Here is a 23,876-nt window from a genome sequence, read left to right as displayed (position 1 = left end):
GCTACTCTTTCCTGGAGTGAGTGTTTCACACATTTTGGTCTGAGATGCATTTATTAAAAACCCAGCAGTCTCCCGTTGCCCCACTCCCTTCCTTGCGATTGCATCCTCCCTCCCTCCCTGCCTCAGCCTAGAAACTGCAGCCAGGTCTCCAGGAAGACAAAGGGACCCCAGCCAGTGGCTGAGACCTGCACTGAGGTTTCCTTTCCAAAGTGTGGTCTTTAAATCCACAATGAATTATACTGACATTTAATGATAAACACTGGCCATATTGTTTATTCCAGCCATCTCCATGAAAGAAAACAAAACTCCCTTAAAAATGGAATGTATATTTAGGAAAATCTATTTTACATTTGTGTCTATAATGTATTGAATGTGTTAGATTATACAATTCCAAGAAGCCTTTTAAAAGATTTCTGTTTGTCCTTTGTCTTTTGTGTCAATGAGTGAAGAAAAATGAATTAATTACTTCTTGGAATGCTTAAGAATATATATCCTCTCTCCTGCCTAAGAAAAACAAGACAAGGTAAGATCTTTAAATGATCTGTATGAGAACAACTAACATCGGGGTGCCGGCTCCAAAGCTCCTTTTGATATTTTACTGACATTTTACAACTGTAAATCCTACCTCCTCCTCTCTCCTTCTCATCCTCTTCTTCTTTCAGCAGCTTGCCAATGGAATTATACCACTTGAACTGTGGGTCAGGGATACCATGCACACTACAGTTAATCAAGGCACTGTTCCCTTCCTTGACTATGATATGGTCAGTTCTGGCAATGATTACAGGCACAGAGCCCAAGACCACATTAGTGCCATTTAAAGTGCTGTTAGCCACACTCTTCGAAGTGGCTAGAGTGGCCACGAGGATTAAGAAGGGCACAGAAGGTAGAAAGCACACAGTCAGACGGCTCTTCAATCGATACATCTTCTTTGCTTGCTCTGTAAGGCAATAGAGAGATGGTTTGCCAACCGAATCTTCTATCAGACAATACACTGTTCACAGCAGGTCATGGGACAAACCTGTCCTGGATCCATAGAGCTGGCACTTGATCAAGAACCTGTTTTTAAAAAAAACAAAAATATATATACAGAAACATTAGCATTCATCCGTTAAAAACACTATTTACAAAATGTTAGCAATGCAGCTAAAATACAAACACCTACATACTTTTATTTGAGACAGAATCTCGCTCTGTCACCCAGGGTGGAGTGCAGGGGGGTGATCTTGCCTCATTGCAACCTCTACCTCCCAGGTTTAAGGGATTCTCCTGCCTCGGCCTCCAAAGCAGCTGGGATTACAGGCACCCACCAACATGTCTGGCTAATTTTGGTATTTTTAGTAGAGATGGGATTTCACCATGTTGGCCAGGCTAGTCTTGAACTCCTGACCTCACGCAATGCGCCTGCCTCAGCCTCCCAAAGTGCTGGGATTACAGGCGTGAGCCACTGGGCCCAGCCAAACCTACATACTTTTTAAACAAGACACAACCGTAAGATGTTATGGATGTGAATTACATTTTTCATAGAAATCATAATTTTGTGTTTTTTGCTATCAAAACATATAGCTCTTATAGGAACAAATATATTAAATGTATATATTACTTCATAGAGCTCAAAAATGGATTCTGGCTTCTTTCATTTCCCATGACAACTCTCTTTACTCCACAGTACCTGTCTTCATTACGGAGGAGCTCATTGTCCACCTGGGTGTTCCTTAACCTCTTCTCTCCCAGTAAACATGACTTCCATCTAAGTCAGTGGCCACAGCGTGGGCTCTGCTGGCATTTGGAAGGACTCCATCACAATCACTCTGCCATTCTCCTAGCTCCCCATTACAGCTTCCAGAATGCTTCTTACTCCCTCATTCAACTGCCCGTGCTCCCAAGCTCCACGTCATCTAGCGCTCTCTGCTCTGCGTGACTGTTACCTGTGGCCTCCAGATCACTCATGCATGGCCTGGTTTCAATCTCATCTGCCTCCCACAGGCTGGGGAACATCACCAGTGTGTAGGGGCTGACATGATGGCTGGCTGCACTTCTATGCTGAAAGATTTCACCTTCACCTTGTCCTCTATCCTCCATTTCATTCTCATCCTGCAGCCTTCTTCAAAGGCAGAAGTTATTCTTTCAATTCTGTCTACAGTAACACTGAAGGGTTACCTGGTGATGATAAATTAGCTTCAGATCGTATTTTTTTTTTTCAGAAGGAAAGAAAAGAGTTTTGTTTTGCCATAGATTTCCATACAGCCCCTAGGAAGCCAACACATTACACCACCAGCCGAAAGAAACCCAGTGGTGAAGGGTGATAGCACACAGACTGCAAAGGCATGATAGACACCCTGCCATGACTTTGCAAATGTCTTTCTTTACTTGGCTAAACTTGTGGTTTCCTTTATGGTTGTAAAGCTGACCTATTCAATACACAAGAGCTGTGAAGAGCATGGCCTCAGGTTAGAGAGAGACAAAGCCAGGATTCTGGATGTAACCACCTTCACTGGCTGTGTGTCTTGTACAAGACAGTTACAAGGATTCACAATCAAATGTCTATCACACTTATGTCCTGCTTGCCTTGATAAACAAGAATTATTGGCATCCTTTATTGAAATTATGCTTCTCGAATCTGTTTTTAAGTTATGTCTTCTAAAAGCCAGACCTTGAGTTTTACTTAAAACGTTATTATAGGCCGAGTGTGGTGGCTCACGTCTGTAATCCCAGCACTTTGGGAGGCCGAGGTGGGTGGATCACAAGGTCAGGAGATAGAGACCATCCTGGCCAACATAGTGAAACCCTGTCTCTACTAAAATACAAAATTTAGCCGGGCATGGTGGCGCTCGCCTGTAATCCCAGCTACTCTGGAGGCTGAGGCAGGAGAAACGCTTGAACCTACGAGGCAGAGGTTGCAGTGAACCAAGACTGTGCCGTTGTACTCCAGCCTGGTGACAGAGTGAGACTCTGTCTCAAAAACAAAACAAAACAAAACAAAACGTTATTAGAAATTACAATTATAAATGACTTTCAGCACCAGGTCCTTTGGCAGGGGCTCAAGTCTGAAAAAGCATGAGTTGCCTCCTTAGGTGTATTCTGTGGTGAACATGTGGAGGGAAGGAGCTGGGTCACTCATCACTGACTGCCTGGTGCCAGGACCATAGCAGATGCCTGGCTAAATACCACAGGGGAGGGTCAGAGATGAGGCAGGCTAGGAGATGGGTTCTAATAAATATGGGTGGTAAATATTTTTTCTTCCCCAGTTACAGAGAATGTAACAAATGGAAAATCAAACAGAATTTTAAAGCACCTATCTCAAGACCTATTTTCAAACAGAGGCTCTCCACATTTGGCTTTCTGCTTGCTTTCCTTTTTTTTTTTCCTTGAGACAAGAGTCTTGCTCTGTCACCCAGGCTGCAGTGCAGTGGCACGATCTTGGCTCATGGCATCCTCTGCCACCCAGGTTCAAGTGATTCCCCTGCCTCAGCCTCCTGAGTAGCTGGGACTACAAGCACGTGCACCGTGCCGGGCTAAGTTTTTTGTATTTTTCGTAAAGACAGGGTTTCACCATGTTGGCCAGTATGGTCTTGATTTCCTGACCTTGTGATCTGCCTGCCTTGGCCTCCCAAAGTGTTGGGATTACAGGCGTGAGCCACCACATCTGGCCAGCTTACTGCTTTCAAATGCATTGTGCTAGCAAGAATAAAGAGAGGGGGATACTGCTGTGCTATTATATTTTAATAATGTCAGTAGGTGCTTTGGGCTAGAAACACAGCAACTGTTCTGAAATGGAATCTAGTTCCCTTAGAGACCTTATGAGATACAGAAGCAGAGACTTTCATTAAATGCAGGAATTTCAGTTAGCAAACAGGTTTCCTTCTCCTCCTCATTTTCGCTCCCATCCTCCCCCATCCGGAATAGTTACTAAGGTACAGAAGACATAATGCATCATTTATAGGTTGTTTATATCAGTGTTAAGATTCTGTGAAAATGTATTCAAAGCATTGAATTCACACTACTGAATTAATAGTTTTAGTAAGAATTCACTCTCAATTTACTCTTTTGCTTCAGATTTTTAAAAAGGTATTTATTATGCGCTGGGGGCTCTGCCAGGATTTAGGGGATGGGAAGTGCCACAAAGCTCAATAAACCACAGACCATGTTCACTCACAGTCTAGTTGGGGAAGGATGTACAGAGAACTTCAACCCGTTCTCCAGGTGCTGTGGGCTTGGAGGTGGGTAGGAAGGAGGGGCACTGGACAGCTTCGGTGCCACCTAGAGATGATGTTTTTTTGATTGTCCATCCAGCATGCAGCCCCAGTTCTACCTTTCCTTTCTTCCAGTCCCATGGCTCACTAGTCCTTCGTCCCACCCCACGGCACCTGCAACTCCTACCAAGCTTGGACTCCTCCCTGGTGCATAATCGTGCACTATTCTGTTTTGTGTTGAAGAAATTCCTTCTCAATTACAAGGAGAGCTCTGACAGCAAAAACTTGCATACATCATTTAGTAGGATTTCCTTATTGCAGGGCACCCATCATCATGTTTACACACTTGCTGTATGAAGCCATGCTTATGTGGAATCCAATGGCAATTATTTAAGAACAAATGACAATGTGTTGCCTGAAGAACATAAGATATCATGTGACTTTGGACGCTGGCAAAATCTTGTGCAAATGTACTTTTTCAGCTTGTTGGATTAGGATCTTACAGACAGCGCCAAGAAAAGTTTAGTTGAGCTGGGCGTGGTGGCTCACGCCTGTAATCCCAGCACTTTGGGAGGCTGAGGCTGGAGATCACAAGGTCAGGAGTTTGAGACCAGCCTGGCCAATATGGTGAAACCCCATCTCTACTAAAAATACAAAAATTAGCCATGTGTGGGGTTGCACGCCTGTTGTCCCAGCTACTTGGGAGACTGAGGCAGGAGAATCGCTTGAACCTGGGAGGTGGAGGTTGCAGTGAGCTGAGCTTGTGCCACTGCAGTCCTGCCTGGGCGACAAGAGTGAGATGCCGTCTCAAAAAAAAAAAAAAAAAAAAGTTGAGTTGATAACAATCTAACACTGTGAAAGACATTTGAGCCAGCAAAGAGTAAACTGTAAGTACTATAATCCAGCAGCTTAAAGTGCAGTCCTTCAAAACATAGGAACAAAGACAAGAGCTTTCAAAACCAGGGTTTAACAAACGCTACAATGGACTGCTTGTTAAACCTCATAATCTTTGGGAAAACTCTGAGAGACTACTTTATTTTCTATAAATAGAACAAAAGAGGAATATCTAGAAAACATCAAATGTTTCTTATTTTGACCCCTTCCCTACCTCCCAGTCATTGTATTTTATCTAAAAATGTTTAATAAAACGCTTTGTTGAGTCCTATTTCTTCTTTCTCCACCTATAATCAACAAGACTGTCACCCATGTACTTCTGGAATTGGAACAGTACAAAGGGGTACAAGTACAAACAGCACAATAGTACAAAGGGGTGTTTTGTACTAAGTGAATATTATTGTTTTTTCTTGACAGACTCAGTGGGTATTGCCCCATCTACTCTGATGAATAATTTGTAGGGTGATACAACTGGATTTTGCTGCAACACCTACTGAGAGTCACCCCTACTTGCATTTGCGTGGGAACGATGCCACAGGCACATAAGCTGTCTTCTGCATGAAAACACATTCTTCATAGGATTATACTCATGAAGCATTTTTCATATGAATTGGAAAGTGGCACTAACATACTCATTCAGACATAAATGCTAACTTTTCAAAACTGGTAATCAACTCAAGCCATGTTGGTTATGAATATACTTCCACCACTTCCTTTCCCATATATCATAATGAATTCAAAATATCCATGTCTTTTTGAGATAAAAATTAAAAATATTTTTTGCAATTTTTTTTTTAATAATGAGAACAAAATTCTCATTGGCCCATTCTATCCCACCTAACATCTTTCAGGATCAGCAAAGAGTCTCTTGAACAACATGGGTTTGAACCGCTCGGTCCACTTAAATGCAGGTTTTTTGCAACAGAAGTTAAGCAGAGTATACCTGTCTCTCCTGCCTCCCCTCCCACCTCTTCCCCCTCTTCTACATCCACCACCCACAAGACAGCAAGACCAGCTCCTCCTCCTCCCTGGTTTACTAAACTTGAAGATGGTGAGGCTGAAGGCATTTATGATGATCCACTTCCCTTGATGAATAGTGAATGTATTTTGTTCTTTTTAAGAGTTTCTTAATAACTCTTTTCTCTAGCTTACTTTATTGTAGGAATATGGCATATAATAAACAGAGCATACAAAATATGTGTTAATGAGGTGTTTATGTTATCAGAAAGGCTCTGGTCAACAACTGGCTAACAGTGGTTATGTTTTGGGGAGTCAAAAATTATACACAGATTTCCAACAGCATGGGGGGGTGCCCCAAATGCATGTTGTTCAAACATCAAGTATACTGAATTGTAGGTAATTAGGGTGATCTCTGAATGTAAACTATTCAAAGATATGGTTCGGCTGCGTTCCCACCCAAATCTCACCTGTAATTGTAATGTTCTCCATGTGTCAAGGGCAGGGCCAGGTGGAGATAATTGAATCATGGGGGTGGCTTCCCCACACTGTTCTTGTGGTAGTCAGTACTCTCATAAGATCTGATGGTTTTATAAATGGGAGTTCCCCCGCGCAAGCTCTTTTCTTGCCTGCCACCATGTAAGACATGCCTTTGCTTCTCCTTTGCCTTCCGCCATGATTGTGAGGCCTCCCCAGCCATGTGAAACTATGAGTCAATTACACCTCTTTGCTTTATAAAATACCCAGTCTCAGGTATGTCTTTATTAGCAGCATGAGAACAAACAGATACATATGGGAATCTAAAGTCAAGGGCCAAGATATCTGTGGAACAAGAATGTTCCTTTAGCAATTACCGCAGTCCCTAGTCAAATGTCCAAAGTCTTATTACAGAGATTCCTACTGCCCTTTCTTGCCCATGTTCTATGGCCTGTTTCTGTACAGAGATTCCTGATGCTTTAATCACACAAAGGTAATACCTAATTCAGAGAGCAAATGTGATCATCACAGCAAAGTAAGACAGGGCATTGCTTTTAGAAGCACCTAGAGGGGATCAGTTCGATCCAAATCGATATGCATGACCTGAGAAATGACCCCGTGCCGGGTGCACTGCCAGGGGTGAGGCACACAGAGGTGAGACTAAGGCCTTTCCCCTCTTGTCTCAGAATCCGGCAGGGGGACAGAGGAACATACGTCAACATTTATAAGACAGTGTGACAGCTGCCCATCACAGGGCATCAAAGATCCACTGGGGCATCAGAGAAGAGACTGAAGTATGAATAGTATGGATGTGCCAGGAAGAACTTTCTGGAAGAAGTGATCCTTTAATTTTAAAGAAGTCCCCAAGTGGACTAGGGGAGAGAAGCTGACCCAAAAGAGGACTGAATATTCAAAGCAACTGTGATGACAAGAACCTGGGTCAATGTCTGTAATTAGGCATTGATGCCCAGGTGTGTGTATAAGAATGGACGAGGGGCAGCAGGCTGGAAAGGCAGGCTGGCCCAGATGACTACTGGATGGTATGCAATGCCAAGGGTGATTCTGAATGGGAGAAGTGACAGGACTAGCTCTGTGTTTACAAAGACCAGCTTGATCCTCGTAGGGCTGCGATGTAGAGCTGGCTAGGAGAGTAGCATTATACAATATGTAGAGCTGGCTAGGAGAGTAGCATTATACAATATGAAGGAAATGATCAGGGCCCTGAACCACAAGCAGTGGGGAAGGAAAGAACTGGGCAGATCCAAAGAGGCACAGGAATTAGAATGCACAGAATGACTATTTTATAGCAGGTTCAAGTAGTGCTAGAGCTCCTGACAGTGGCTCCTATGATTATACAGACAACAAATAGGAAGGGAGTGTCTCATTTGCTAAAAACCAGTGCCTGACACTGTCAGTGGAATCCACAGATGAAGAAATTCAACAAACCACTCCCTTGGGCAGCACTCTCCACTCTGCTGCCACTCTTGGATGAAGGCCTGTCTGCGAGCAGCGACCTGGCAGAGGACATGGTGGCTCTGGCCTAGCTCCTCACAGTTCCTCCAAGCTTCACCATCTCCTCTCTCCAAACCCCTGACTAATGGAGGGTGTTGTGATGGCAAGCAGCAGTCATGACATTTAAATATACAAATTCGAAAATTAAGAGCTATATAGCAGCATGCCGTGAGAAGAATTAGAACCTGTCTTATTAAAGTAGCTGGCCCTTGGAGGAAAATGAGACTGGGGAGAGACCTCATGGCATTCTTGGTACGACATGCACTTATTAATTGTGTAGTGTTAGGATAATTGCCAGCTACTTCATGGGTAGAACTAAATATACACCTAGACTTGCGGGATTGCTGTGAACAGCCAGCAGATGAGCTAAGCCCACAGAACCACTGAGAGGGGCGACATCATTATTCCTCCAATTACACCAACGTTCGGCCTCGACAGAATTTCATTTTATGCTCTGTTATTTTTTTTTTTGATACATAGAAGGACATACTTTTTCAAAAATGGATCCATGTTAAATCACTGTTTTTCAAACCTAAAAACAAACTATAGGCACAGAGATGCCATCCATCTTCATAAAACTTTATTTTTAATGGAGCAGAATATTAAGAAACCATTCTTGAATCTCCACACTTTGTTCACATGGTATGCATTTCTGATTGAAAGTAAATACAAAATAAAGCTCTCAGAAATATAATGTTTAAATTGCCCAGGGTCATCAAATAATTATTTTAAAATATCACTCTAATATGCAGGTGTTGGTTAAGCCTGGTCATCCTATTAAACATAAGTGTTGGTTAAGCCTGGTCATGGGAAGGGAGATAATCAAGGGACCTTTCCTACAGTCTTTTAAAGAGAAAAAGAGAATCACAAACGCTTACAAAGGGAAAAAATTACATTAAAGGTTGTTCTCTATAGATATATAATTATTAACCAAGTTAAAAACAGGTTTGCACATCTGAGAACTAACTAGAACATTAGACTTGGAAAAGCTTGGGTATCTTTTCATAAAGGCTTTCCTTTATTCTAAAAAATGGAGGCCTAGAGAAGACATGGTATTGCATATGGTCGTACAGTTAATTTAGTGGCTTAGAACAAGAATAAAAAGACCATGACTGCTAATAGTAATTCCAGATCAGGCCTGGGATTGTTTTCTTGGTTCCATAAAGGCAATTTTTACATTGTTCCAGCACTTGAAACATGCAATGAAGGCTATTCTAATCACAGGTTTGTCATTAATGTTTTAGCACAAATTTAATGTCAAATTCTTATTCATTATTCATGTATTAAGACATCATCTTACCATCATCACGGCTCACCGTAGCCTCAAACTCCTGAGTTCAAGCGATCCTTCTGTCTCAGCCTCCTCAGTAATTGGGATTACAGGCAAGACCTACTGTGCCTGGCCAAATTTTCATTCTAAAGAAATAGGCTACAAAATTTTGGACCCAATTAATATAAATCCTTAATTGACCAGAGAGACATTTCCCCAGAAGTCTGATGATCCAAAGAATTAGCCTAACCTGGAAACTAAACACAAATGGGACAGACACACTGGTGCCTGGGGCCTTTAGGCCGCTCAGCCAATCCCTAAAACATAGAGCACGTCAAAGGGTTACAATGCTGTCTCCAATTTGTCTTTGATCTTTGACACTATCCTGATGAGATTCCATATTCAACCTAAGCTGGTACAGAAGCATCTCTCGCTGCTGTCTGTCTTATCGTTAGTATATTTCCCCAGTTTCCCCCCTTAAAAAAATTAAATCCTTTCAACACATTCTTCCTACTCATCTGGAGTATGCATATAGAGATTCAAATTCACATTCTTGCCCCAGGAATTTACGTCACCTGCTAATCTGTAGATGGCACTACTTCTGCCAGCTTTCAATTGCTTTTATTTGATCTCAAGCCCATTTTCCAAGAAGTTCTTGATGTATTTAGTGTGAAGCTCCTATATTCAGGGTGAAGCCAGGCAGGAGCTGAGGGATGTCTGGAAGCCTGGACACATCAGTGAGTCAGAACTCTTCTTCGGCTAGAAAAATGGCCAGAGGATGCCATGTATCAGGGAGGTGCTTTATGGGGGTGCCAGCCCCTGGCTCCCTGCCCGTAAGTCCAGGCTCCCTGTGCTCTGCCTGCGAGGAGGAAGCAAACCCTGTCCTCTCTGCAGCCCAGAGCACACTGCTCATAAATCAGAGAGCAATCTTCTTCATATGCTTTCCTAAATATGACTCAGGACCTGAAATAATTGTGAGTTTACATTTTCTTGCTAATTCTGGATCCTTTGTCAACCCTTAACAGCCTTGATAACGAAAGGGCCTTTCCCAATTCCTACCTCTCCCTCCTATTTGACTGTGCACACACGGCTTCTCAACTGGCCAAATGTAACTCCCTTTTCTGGAACTGGGAGGGTAATGTCACATACAATCTTACAAAGGGTGGTTAATTATTTTGCGGTGGGACAGCTCATGATAGAGCTACTTAACTCGTGATGAGCCTGAAGGATAGTATTAATAGCACCCAACCAAGTCATGATAACTTCTCATGGAAACACATCCAGTATTCTGGGCAGCAGCCGGTGTGAAGAATTCACTGCAGATCTCCCTATAGCCGTGGAGCTGAGATTATTACACAGCAAATGGATAGGATCAGGTGCCTGGGATAAGAGATGGGTTGGGCTCTGAGGTTAAGGGCAAGAACAGAAATTCTGGGGTGATGTATGTGAAATGCAGATCAGTTTGAATTTTAGGATTAAGACCCACAAGCTGAGAGTGAGGATACTCACTCCTTTCCTCCATGTTTTATTTACTAGTAGATGACCCCTGGGAGCCGGCTGATCTCTCTGGGCTGCAGACCCATCTCTTAGGTCCTTTCCAAATCTATCATTAAATGATGATAACCAGGAGCAAGACTGGGGCTGGCAAGGGGAAGAAATGGTGAAGGGTAAAGAGACAAGGGGAAGAACAAGGGAGCTCTTGGTGCATTGCTAAAAACTCTGCTGCAGTAAATACAGGTGGGGCAAAGCACTGTGATGGCAAAACCATTTGTGACTTGGCAGATGGCCAGACACAGCTTGTGCACCATGCAGCCATGAGGACTTGTTCTCCATAGGCAAGACAACTTCGTGTGTGTCCCTTACGTTCTGAACAATAAAATGAGGGAGTAAATGGATTCAAGCTTTCCTTAGGATGCCCCATTCATACCCTCTCCAGATGCCCTCATCTCACTGCAGATGTCAATCAGCCCAGACTCCTCCAGGACTTCCTATATGGAAGATGGGCCAGCTGTAGGTTTGGGGACAGCTGTAGGTTTCTCCCTCCAACTTCACCGCCAGAGCAGCCTGGAGTGAAGCCTGAGCCTCACTACTTTTACCTCGTCACCTGAACTAAGGGCAGGTGATGAACCTAGCACCTGTGGCCGTGCCACGGACCCAACCTTTCCTCTTCAGACCAAGGACTGCTAGTTGTGTCAATCTGAGCTGCTCCACTGGGGGTGTGATGAAGGCCCGTATCTTTGGGTCTTGAAACCTTCATTTCACTTGATAATTCACTTCAGCGAGGCCTTGTGTCTATTCTTGCAATTTGGGAATGTAATTTTTATCATTAACAAAATTCTCCCATTAAAAAAATGGCTGGCATTCTAATATTTGTTGATTGTGCTTAGCACCATGCATGTATCACTTTTATTATTTAACGGTTAGTAACAATCTGTGCATGGGGGAATGCCTCAAAATATAACGAAAATAAAACACTAAAATTCTTAAATTATTACCATGTACATGTTTCCAGCAGTTCCTCACTCAGGGTTGAAGCTGGAGGCAGCGGGTCTGACGGTAGGCACCCACAGACTGACAGCCTCCACGTCTACCTTCTCTACGCTCGCTCACTCCCCACCAGCCTCCCTGGGCTCTGTGAATCCCGGAATGAGTAAACAAACCCTGGAATCCCTGAACTTACTATTCCCACCATTTGAAATGAGTTCTGGGATTGCTGGAACATTTCCTTTGGAGCGCTCAGGCTTCTCATCAGTGAGGCCTTCACGGTCACCTATGTGAAACAGTGCCCCCCCCCCCATCATGCTTTATCTACCTTGATCGTGCGTTTGTCTTCACAGCACTAACTACTATGTATTTGCATTCCATGTCTGTCCCATTAGGATGGGAGCTCCTAGAGGGCTGGGCTCCTGTCACTGCCTGTTTATTGACACATCCCCAATGTTCAGAAACACTTTGCTCACATCAAACACTTGAGTATCTGTTAGTGAATTTATTCTACTTCTATGCCCTTAAGTTAGACCTGTTACTAACTTACTGATCACCTGTGGTATCAACTCTATTCATTTCTTAGACGGTTCTGGAAAATGTCTATTCTTTAACCCCAGAACTAAGTATAAACCAAGATTTCTTTAGATTGGTCTTCAGAAACGTAACCTTTGCTTACAGTGGAACTTGAGAGGCTGGTGATAAAGATGGATGTGAGAACAGGGGCTCAGGGTAACACAGAAGAGGAGGCGGAGAGGCCCGAAATGTATGCTCTTGTTATTGCTGAAGTGAAAAGCAATCGCCTACTTAATTTCTACCTCAAAATGTTGAACCATTCCTCATTGCTGCATCTGTGGCTGTTTGATTAAGGCCATTCAAATTCACAGCATAGGAACTGGATCAGCAGGGTTTCGTCTTTCATCAGGGTAAAACCTCATCTGTTGGAAAAGATGCACTCCATAGCTGGAGAGGGGAGTCAAATAGCATTTCCTCCTTCCTCTTGACCAGCTCATTATCACAGAGTGGAGTTGCATCCTGAATGCTTCCCTGAATCTCCCACGTGGAGTGCCATTCCAGGTTCTTTCACTAAGAACTGGATCTCGGCGAAAAAAGGATCAGAAGAGATCCCTGTAATTCAAACCCTACTGGATTTAATTCTTATTAACAGTGCTAAGATAACTTCCCTTATAATTCACCTAGCATTTATGGCTTACGAAACACCCCAACAGATGTTATCTCATCTGAGCCTCAGCACCATTCTAAGGCAGGAACAGGCCTGTGACTCTGCCCACACGACAGCGTAGGAATCTGCGACCAAGCCATCAGGGCTGCAGCAAAGGCCCCGTGCAGAGCCCACATCTTCTCAGTCCAGGGCTCCTGTAACCTGCACATGGCGAGTACATGCCAAAGGTTCAGCAACACTCAAAACAGTGTAGGTACGTATTTTCAAATCGTGTTCATAAAACCAATCCCTTTTTTCAGAATTTGCTTCCATCTTAATAATCTTCCTGACTTTAGTGCTTAATATCAGTCTTCCACCTAAGTGTTTTTCAGTGTGACAACACAGCAAATTATTGCAATTAAACAAAACCACCAGAAGAAAGTTGAATATAGGGATTCAGTGGCTTCCACTTTCCTATTCTCTCAGCTTGGAGGGAGAAAGGCCCTACTAGGCTAAGTAGACTTTCCAGGTGACCTCAAGGATCTCTCCACTGGGCAGTCAGCTTTATCTAAGTGATAAACACAGTTAGGAGTCAGTCATATCAATTAAATGAACTCCGAGTGCTTATGAGGCCAATATTATCCATTTAGTACCAATTACTATGGGGATTAAAAACAGTTTAAGACCAGCTCTTTGCCCCAAAGGTGTTAGAATCTTGGTGACACCTGCATACAAAGCAATACAGTATTATGCGCTAAACTAGGGAAATTTAGAGGAGGTCAAGCTGGGAAGGGAAGGTAACAGAATGTTCCTTGGGGTTGGCCAAGACCTGAAGGAGGAATAAAAGAGACAGGCAGTTCTCCCAGCAGGAGTAATGGTTTAGTCTAGACAAGCGAGGGTAGAAAGAAAGACAGCATGCCAGTAATAAAGACTGATGTGGCATTGTTTTGCACAAGCATCACACAGTGGATGTGCTGTGCAAGCCTGTCTCGAGAGCTCTGGGACAGCAGGGAACAACTCTAGAAATCCTACTCCATGAGAAGGCCTCTGGGGCTTCTTAGGAGAAGTGATAAAGAGGACTTTGGGGCAGACCATCCATCACTTAGGCACAAGAACTAACACCCCAGGGAAAGAGGGAGAGGCGGCCCTAATGTGGAAGCAGGGATGAGATGCCTTCAAAGGCAGGAAGAAATCAAAAGTCCACTGCAGGTCCTGGGCACAGATGCACAGGGAGAGATGCTCAGCCCCCATGAAGGCAAAAGATCGATGATAATTCATCTCCAGATGTTTTCTGGAGATGGATTTCAAGTTCCTCAAAAGTGTTTTGAAATGGAGAGAAACAGGCTACCTTTGAGAAGTTCTAATCAGAGCTGGACTCAAAGACCAAATAATCTTGGATTTTCCAAACCTTGAAGAAAAAACAAAACAAAACAAAAACACACAAACAACACCTTCCCGCCAGCGTGGGGCTGCCAGCAGAAATGGCAGGGAGACGGGAGACAGAAGCGCAGGCCTGGCTGGGAGCAGCCCAGTGAAGCCCAGCGCTAGCTTTAGCAGGTAAGCAGCAATTCTCAAGATGAACTTAATAACAGCAGCTGAGAAGCAAGACAGCTCACTGGTTACTAAGAGTTTATGCCACCCACAGCCATCCTGCGCTGTAAACACCTAACAGGAAGTGTTGGGAGCCACTCACTCACTCCATCTTCACTCAAATACCTTCCCCTGCTAAGGGCCAGTATGGGTTTTGAGTCTTTAAGCACAGGTGTGTAATCTATCTACTTCCTTGCAGGGCAGTCAGGCCTTTGGGGAGGAAAGGAGTTGGCTCTTCTCCTCAAGGTGGTCATTACTGCCACAAATATGGAGCACTTGCTAATTTCGAGAAGGAACAGAAAAGTACAGAGGCAACCTGATGCAATGGCTCATGCCTGTAATCCCAGCCCTTTGGAAGACGGAGGCTGGAGATCGCTTGAGGTCAGGAATTTGAGACCAACCTGGGCAACACAGCAAGACTTTCATCCCTACAAAAAAATTCATTTACTGGGCATGGTGGCATGTGCCTGTAATCCCAGCTACTCAGGAGGTTGAGGTAGGAGGATCACTTGAGTCTAGGAGTTTGAGGCTACAGTGAGCCATGATTATGCCACTGTAATCCAGCCTGAGCAACAGAGCAAGACCTCATCTATACACACACACATATGAAAGGCAGAGACTCGAGAACAGATGCATCGTATCTTGTTAAGGAGAGGTACTGCTTTAGTAAACTGACGAGAATGATTTGAGTTACTCTCAGCACCTGAACTGGGTGGACCCCAGAAGTGGACAATTCTGGAGCACTTTATTCTAACCCATTTATTTTCTCAAGGAGCAAACCCTTCCCTTATGTTCTTCCTTACAGCATCAGCAAACTCAAATCTTCAGTGGAAGGAAGGGGGTGGGATTATATTTCAGTATCTGCTAAGCAAGCTTTCCTCTTTCCTGTCGACTACAAAGAGTCAATTTCAGCACAGCCTCTAAGTGAGCTACCGTCTCAATCCAGAATTAGGAAAGCCCGATGCACTCCAATTTTCTTTCAGTCTCGTTAGCATAAGTCCCCAATGCTTCAGTCCAAAAGCCGAGGGGCCATCAGAGAATTAATTTCTTCTTTCTTTTGTCTCTCTTACAAAGTCTGTACCTGCGATGCTAAGGTTCTGACTTCTGCCCTCATACATGGTGCTGTGTGTGGCCTTTGTGGCTCCTCCCCTGCCTGAAGTTAGTCTCTGGTGCTGCAAAGCCTTGCCCTCAGTAGGAAAACCCCTGAGGGATGCTCCGACCCGACTATTTCTCAGGACAGGTGGGCTTTCCACATTGCTGCTGCACCTGAGACAGGGAATCTGATTCACTACAAAGGCGTTGTTTATAATGCCCCCTTTCCTTCCCGGCCCTGCGACAGCATCAATCACTGAGTTCTAATGAGTCTCAATCCTCAATATGGGGCTGCCACATCCTGGGCCTCTCCTGGGTTATGTGCTCATTATCTCTACCTGACCCCTTCCTTGCTGACCTGCCTCTAGTCCTGCCTGCCTCCAATCCAAACACCATGTCATTACTAAAGTCGGTTCGAAAACATACTCCCTGTCTTCGTGTTGTCAACAGTGTGAAACTCAAGTACTTCGTAGGACCCAGGTGATTCTTCACAGTCTGACTCTCATCTACTTCCCTGACTGTGTCTCTGGAGCCTCCCCTCCCCCCTCCCTCTTCCTACCCACCCCCGCCTCCAGCACGTTCTCTTTTCTGAACTCCCAGGAGTTCCCCACAGCACCTCTGTGCCTCCAGCCACGTTCCTTTCCTACCATGCACTGTGGCAAACCCCTACTTAGATCTGAAGTCTTGGTTCAAAGCCCTCAAGGGCGCCCCAGGTAGCCCCACACACTCCTTTTCTCACTGCCCTTTACTCATAACTTCCTATTTTCGCTAATGATTATCTTTTTGCACATCTGACCCTTTATTAGATTAAGATCTTGGGTTGTCACTAGTTGCTGAATGAATCCATGAGTAGATGGAATACGAACTTCAGAAAAGCTGGACACTGTGCATGAGTGACTGACGCAGTCGTGAGGAAGAAGTAGTTACCCGGAAAGAACATAGAAGGCCACAAGACAAGAGGACCCAGGTTAGAACCCAGGGGAGGCAGAGGACAGACCCTTGGAGAAAAAGCAATAAGAAAAAAATCTTGAGCTGGGCACACTGGCTCATGCCTGTAATCCCAGCACTTTGGGAGGCTGAGGCAGGTGGATCACGAGGTCAGGAGTTTGAGACCAGCCTGACCAGCGGAGTGAAACCCCATCTCTACTAAAAATACAAAAAATTAGCTGGGCGTGGTGGCGCATGCCTGTAATCCCAGCTACTCAGGAGGTTGAAGCGTGAGAATTGCTTGAACCCGGGAGGTGGAGGTTGCAGTGAGCCAAGATCGTACCACTGCACACCAGCCTGGGTGACAGAGCAAGATTCCATCTCAAAAAAAAAAAAAAATCTTGGGACTAGTATTCCAAAGGCCACAGCAGGTGGACCCTCTGCGCTGCAGCAGAGCCTGACACAGATAATCCAATTAATCACAGGGGAGTTGTTTAAAATGGCCCCTTTACTTCCCTGCACATAGAGTACAAGTCCACTGCTGAGTCCTGGTGGTTCTCACTCTAAATATCTGGCTACCATATCCTGGTTTTTCCCTGTTAAGAGTCAAGAGAGAGGGAATGGTTTATACTGACCTAATACTCTACAACAGAAAACAATTCTTTTTGCATCATTCTATGAGAACATTTGGGTAAAAAATCTTCTGAAGTTATACAAATGGATGCTAGCTATACAACATAAAGTTCTGTTTTTTATCAGAATACATTTTAGTCAAGTTTTGCTGTTGTTTCCAGCATCTGACATTGCTAACCCATGGCTTCTTTCAGCACATTGAAAAAAAATTTTTCTTAGTAATTTTTTCTTTTCTTTTCTTTTCTTCGAGATGGAGTTTCGCTCTGTTGCCCGGGCTGGAATGCAATGGCGTGATTTCGGCTCACTGCAACCTCCGTCTCCTGGGTTCAAGCGATACCGCTACTTCAGCCTCCCGAGTAGCTGGGATTACAGGCATGCACCACTATACCCGGCTAATTTTTGTATTTATACTAGAGATGGCTCGTCTTGATCTCCTGACCTCAGATGATTCTTCCGCCTCCCAAAGTGCTGGGATGACAGGAGTGAGTCACTGCACCCAGCCTTAGTAATTTTTCTTAAATACAGTTCAGTTTCAATTCAAAGCCACTCTTACAACACTAAGGTAAAAGAATCCCCCAGTTTAGGTTTTCCAGACACAGACATCAATTTAACCAGGAGACAATACGCTTTTGCAAGGTAGATAATGAGGACTCGCACATAAAAGAGACTAAATGAATATGTTTGAAACTAATTACTGGAGTTCTAATATTTAAACCCGGAAGTTAGTTCATCTAGTATTAAAGCTGTCAACTCCCACACCCTCAACGACAAATATGGAGTCCACTGCAAACATTGCTGAATGATTGTGACAGTTTCCCAGGTGAACCAGTACAAGCCCATGACATTGCAAAGAGCTATTACCAACTGGTCAGAGATGGCCCATGGGAAATCTCATCATTCTCAAGTTAATTATGTTCAATTTTAGCTTTCTTAGCCCGCTGCTCACGTGTGCACGGTACGGAGACAGCAGAATGGCTGATTGTTGTTCGAGGACAATGGGCAGAAGCAAAGTGAAATGTGCCTCACCTCTGCTGCTTTATGATGTCCAACTTATTGTAAATAAAAGTTTTAATCTGTTCATTTCATACACGCATACGAATGCCGCCATTTCAGATGAATTCAGAGACCTGAATTACAACAGGCTGGTTTCAGATCTGTATCGGCCACTGACCACCCCTGGTTGGACATTCTTTATCAAGCTGCCCTGTGAAGCCTGGGGTTTAGTTACCCACTGTGTTTTTAGCAAGTAAATCTGGCATCGGTCTGTTCAGTTCACGTTCTGGTTTCCCATACATTATTATCTATAATAGGAGAGAATCCAAACTCCTTCACATGACAATGAGCTCATCACAGTAAAAGAATGACTTCGTTCCCCTCCTCCTGCCCTTGTCTATTACTCTATTGCACCAAACCTTTCAGTGGATATGGCTGTATTTGCTTTCCACGGATCCTGTAACAGATCTCCACAGACTGAGGGACTTAACACAAATTTATCTTGCAGTTCTGGGTCATGGAAGTTCAAACAGGTCTTAAGGAGCCACCATTCAGGTGGGCCCAATGTAATCACAAGGGTTCTTTCATGTGAAAGAGGGAAGCAAAAGTCAGCGTCAGAGTGATGCCTCTCGAGAAAGACTGGACTGGCTGTTCCAAGCTTTGAATGGGGGATGGGGGCTACGAAAAAAGGAAGGTGGGTGGCCTCTGGAAGTTTGCAAAGGCAAAGAAACAGGTTCTCCCTGAGAGTCTCCAGAAGGAACAGGGCCCTGCAGAGTTCCTGACTTTTGCCCAGGAAGACCCCTGTTGAACTCCCATGCCACAGAAGTGCATTGGGCCCACCTGGAAACTCCTGAATAATCTCCCATGTCAAGACACTTAACTGAATCACATCTGCGAAGTTCCAAAGCTGACATCTCTGGTGGCGGGCAGTATTCTGTCTACCCTAATGGTTTCTTCTGCCTGGAGTGTCTACTTCTCTGCTTAGAAGACTTTTCTAATTCTTCAGGCATTCCTTAATGGAAATGTCACTCCAAGCATGAGGTCCTCTCCTCCTCCGGTCTATGGGGTTCATTCCCCCATTTCCTCGGCCCTGTGTGTGTACCTCTTTGGAGCACTCATCCTGTACTGTATTTTATTTGTCCTCAAGCATATCTCTCTGACTGATCTGTGACTTACTCTGTCTTATTCATTTTTGTGGCCTCAGGAGCCTAACTAGGCAAGTTTGTGGAAAGAAATGAATGTGATTATTTTAATAAGTAAAGACCTCAGGTGGCAGCAGAAGCCAGAACAATAAATTCACATGACTTCTGTTTGGAGCCTAACTTATAAACTACTTCTGACAGCTCTTACATGGTTACACCATGACATAATCAACTAAATCCTTTGTAACCATCTTTTAACCATTCCAGGGAGGTATTATACCAAACTTAAAATTAACCATTTGTATGTTAAGGACATTTCTAACCATAATGTGATACGCCATAGACTGAAAACACTGGCAAAGTTTTAAGTGTCCGCCCAGCATTGGCTAGAAAAGTCACGTCACACCCCAAGTGCTGGGTTAGATGCCAACTTAGGGGAGTGACAGCATCTGCATGTTTCGAAATTCCAAACATTAAGTTAGCACTTGTCTAACGAATCTTGACTAGGCTGTGTTGAGGTTAAAAGCAACGTGGCTACAATGTTTATTTGTATTCCAGTATCTAAAAGTTCTTGCATTAAAAAGTAGAATAAAAAGTCTAAATGAAGCAAAATTTAAAATACCTTGAGTATTTAAATTGCAAGCCAAATAGGGGTTGGATAAATTAAGGTCACAGGGATGGGGGTATATCTATTTTTAAAGGAAGTCATTTGCTGTAAATGTCTAATGTCACTAACATCATACAGTATAGAAATCTAAACACATAGAAATAACCCTAAAAATCACATGCCTAGCAAGTGGGCTGAAAGAACCCAACAATTAACTACAAAAGACAAGAAATGATCACTTTTTTTGTAACATGCCTACAAAATCGACTTCTTTTTTCCATGAGCAGTAATACAGCCCCTTTTCAACCTAATTCCTGTTGTTTTTTGAGTTTTAGGTTAGGGCAATGTGGACCTTTTGAAGCCAAGGGCAGTGTGTCAATAAGCCTTTGATTAAATTTCATTGTCCTTTTTAACACTGAGAAAATACTTAGGACCTGTACTCAGGATTTCTGGATCGAGAAGGGGGCCTATTCATCTGTATTAAACCTCACAGTCACAACAAGTAAACTGAGGCCCAGCTGCTTCCTCTAGGTCAGGAAGAGCCCAAGGCTGAGGGGAGATGCTAGCTACTTCTACTGGGGAATGCTGCCTGAGGATATCAGACGTCCTGTACAGGACAAGGTGTACATCCAGGCAGTACTTCATGGAAGATTTTAAACTTGATGCATTTTTATAGAAAAGGGAAGCACAATTATTCAATATTTGGGTTGGGGTTTTCAAACTTCTTTTTCCATAACTGTATTTAGAAATAAATTTAGGAGCAGTGAACATCACCAACCAGACTATTGGCTAAAATGGAGGACTGCAGGTTCTAATGCATGCAAATGGTAATCATGTTGTTGCTACGGCTGTTGTCTGCACATTTCAAGCCTTTCCTAGTATTAAACCTCAGTTATGCAGCAGCACAGGACAGAGCCAACTCTATACTGGGGGAAATCACCCCAGAGAGTATCCAGAATTAGAGCTGGAGCCATCTCAGGCTTGCAAGCACCAACCTTAAAGACTACCCACAACCCAATGAACAGTCAATGCATTTCTGAAATCTATTAAGGTCTATTAAGAACGTAAAGAAGAAGATTTGTAATAAGCTTAATAAATAAAACAACTGAACCCATTAAGTGGTACTTAAATAGGCATGAGAATGCAGCTTTAGTTAGCAGAACTAGTTCCCACTAGTATAGGATTGTTTACCTTGTCCCTATTAGATACAATAATCCTAATAGTGTTCATGGTACTAAATGTTTTGGGAAGAAACAGCTGTAGAAACCACAGTGCGACACAGGAATTGCATATACTGTGTAAGTAAAACATCAGAAGAACTACTGTTATAACTTATGGTCTCATGAAAAGACATTTTTTTCCCTCTTGTATTTCATCCTGAAGGATTTTACTATGTTCAGCCTAGTAGCAACTGAAAAAAAAAAATGTGTTTCCTCTAGAAACAAAAGTGAGAAAACTACAAAAAACACTGAGCTTCTGCAGTGCTCGGTTTCCAAGTTTTTAACATTAAATCCAGGATAACGCAAAATAAAGATTGCCACAGTAACCAAACTTGTCTGTTAAGTATCCTTAAAAATAAAGAGAGTTCGACTGTATCTTAACTGTTTTGTACAACGTGAGCAGATAATAGACCTACAAACCTTTCTTTGCTAGCTTGCTTTACAAATCTTGCAAGATAAGTTTTTTTTTCAAGGGTGGAGGAGAAGACAGATTAATGATGAGGCTTAAAATAAATCGGTTCTGCAACCACTCTGTGTTTTAATCCGATGAAGCATGTTTCCCCATTCCACGCCATGAAGCAATTCGATGTCAACTTGTTATGGAGTCAAATGCGACAAACTCCGAGAGCTCTAGGCGCGAGGCGGCGGCTCGCGGCACCCACCGCCTCCCGCACTCCTGCGGCATCAGGACGCGGTGCCCTCCCGACGCGGAACCCGCATTCACGTTCTCTGGAGCCCCGGCCAGCGCACCCTCCTCCCTGTCCCGGGAAACTGAGGCACGGCCAAGCGAGTGATCCAGAGCCTGGCGAAGGCCCCCGCGGCTGCTCGGCGCCCCCTGTTCCCAGGACACCCGGGAGGCTCGCCGGCAGCCGGCCGGGGATTCCGCGCTCCTCGCCCTCAGAAGGTGACGGTTCGAGCCCGGGCTGCGGCTGTCCCCAAACGGCCGGCCCCCGCACCCCGCGGATCTCGAAGCCTCCCGCGGCCCCCTGGCGCCAGCCGCCGGGACCCCGCGGCGCCTCGCAGCGCAGCCTCTGCCGGCCCTCACATGTCGAAGTTCCGCGGCCCCGGCGCTCCCCCCAACCCCCCTCCGCCCCGGCCCGCCCGGCGCCCCCCTCACCTGACACCGCCGTGCCGCTCAGGTGGCCGCCGGGCACCCCTCGCCATGGCCGGCCCGACAGCGGCCTCTGCGCCGCGCTCTGCGCCGGACCCCGGGAGTGCCCACTGCGGGCGAGCAGCCTCCGCCTGCGCCTCACAGCGTTGCGGGCTGCGCCGCCGGCGGCCGGGAGCGCGGAGCTTCCCACCTCCAGGAGCCGGGGCCGGCCGGGCCGAGCATGCCCAGTGCGGCTCTCCGGGCGGCGTGGAGGCGCGGTGTCGCCGCCGGGTTTTCGCGGCAGCCGCGGGCGGGCGGGGCGAGCCAGGCGGAGCGGCGGGCCGGCCCTCCCGAGGAGCCAGCGCAGGAACCCGCGGAGGCTGTCGGTGCTCGGAGTCCCGCGTTCCGTGCGCTCAGCCTCTGGGCCGGGCCTCGGCGGGCCCCTGAGTCCCGCACCCGCACTCGCACCCGTACGCCCAGGCCCTCCGCGGCCGCGCGGGGCCTCACGCCGCTCTCTGTCCCGCCGGGGCAGCGTGGCTGATCCTCGTCGGGGGCGGGGCGCTCCCCCGGCTTCCACCGCAACTTTTGTGGGCGTCGCATCCCACTCCAGTTCAAGGACACCCAGGAAAAGCCTCCCTAGGGTCCCATCCCGGGGCGCTAAGTGGAAAGCAATAAACCCACCCGGTCTCCTTGCAGTCAGCACAGTCATGAGCAAACCACTTTCCAAGCAAAAGAAGCTTCTCCGGCCCGCCCGGGCGACTGCGCTGTCAGCCTTAAACGTCTCTTAAGGCAAAGCCCACAGAAGGAAGAGTCTGGAAGGAAACCCAGCGGGACGTTCCCTGGTGGCTAATTGAGTGGTGCGGTTCCAGGAATTTTTTTCGTTTTCTTTAAAAATATTATTTGTACTTTCTATGTTTTTTCTAATGAAGCATTAGTGGATTTTTTTAATGAAAAAGTAGATTACTCTAGAATTATTTTTAAGTACCTACAGTAATTTCGCTGCACGATCCTGCAATGTAAGTGGCTTCCTCCCCTCCTTACCCACCGTGGGAGAAGACAGCAGCTCAATTTCAGGGGCGGGATCAGGCTCCTCCCACACGGCTTTCAGTCCCGCCCCTTTGGCCACGCCCCACGCCGGCCCTTTTACTCCCGTCCCTCCCTCTTCCCGGTGGGTTGCTGCGAAAACCCGGAAAGGTGGACTTTCTCACGGACGCTCCCGGCGGCTCCTGCAGCTCCTGCAGCCAGACTGGGCATGTTCCGCCGCCGGGTCAGGGATGGCCGTGCCAAGAGAGGAGCTTGAGCAACTCTCCGTCTCTCACCTCCTCTCTATTCCTGGCAGACTGACAAAGTAGTGCCTCTGACCCCACGCCCCGAAGTCGGACCTGCAGAAGTGGGTCAGGACCCGACTGAGCATGCTCGAGGCAGTGCCAGGCTACCGCACGAGGCTGCATCTGGTTGCCCAAGGTTGATGTAGCCGCGGTCTCTCGTCACGACATCGAAGCTCGGGAAGCGGGTGGAAGCAGGGTTGTAGAGAGGCACGATTGCATCGACACGTGGGCAGGTTGCCCGTGCCAAGGGCCATGTTGGTGGGTGGGTGCGTGGGATCTGTCTTACGAGTGAGTCAAAGCCTGATTTT

The 23,876-nt window shown here is 45.6% G+C and overlaps 1 protein-coding gene across 10 annotated transcripts in view; it reads right to left on the bottom strand.

Moving 5' to 3' along the window:
• MFAP3L (microfibril associated protein 3 like) overlaps window positions 1-23,648 on the bottom strand; it is a 49,420-nt gene extending 25,772 nt beyond the window's left edge. The window contains exons 1-3 of one of the 10 annotated variants that reach the window (XM_078367810.1): window positions 23,286-23,648; window positions 1,019-1,056; window positions 626-937 (exon numbers count right to left, since the gene is read on the bottom strand). In XM_078367810.1, coding sequence (XP_078223936.1) covers window positions 626-923 — 298 coding nt within the window. In that variant the 5' untranslated portion in view covers window positions 924-937; window positions 1,019-1,056; window positions 23,286-23,648. The other 9 variants (XM_078367807.1, XM_035292638.3, XM_017970147.4 and 6 more) reach the window with 9 other exon arrangements.
• Between the last annotated feature and the right edge of the window lie 228 nt (window positions 23,649-23,876).

The sequence above is a fragment of the Callithrix jacchus genome, chromosome 3 (assembly GCF_049354715.1).
Source record: "Callithrix jacchus isolate 240 chromosome 3, calJac240_pri, whole genome shotgun sequence".
NCBI classification, from domain to species: domain Eukaryota; kingdom Metazoa; phylum Chordata; class Mammalia; order Primates; family Cebidae; genus Callithrix; species Callithrix jacchus.
The sequence above is the reverse complement of the archived record's forward strand: the minus strand, read 5'-3'. Positions and strand labels throughout refer to the sequence as shown.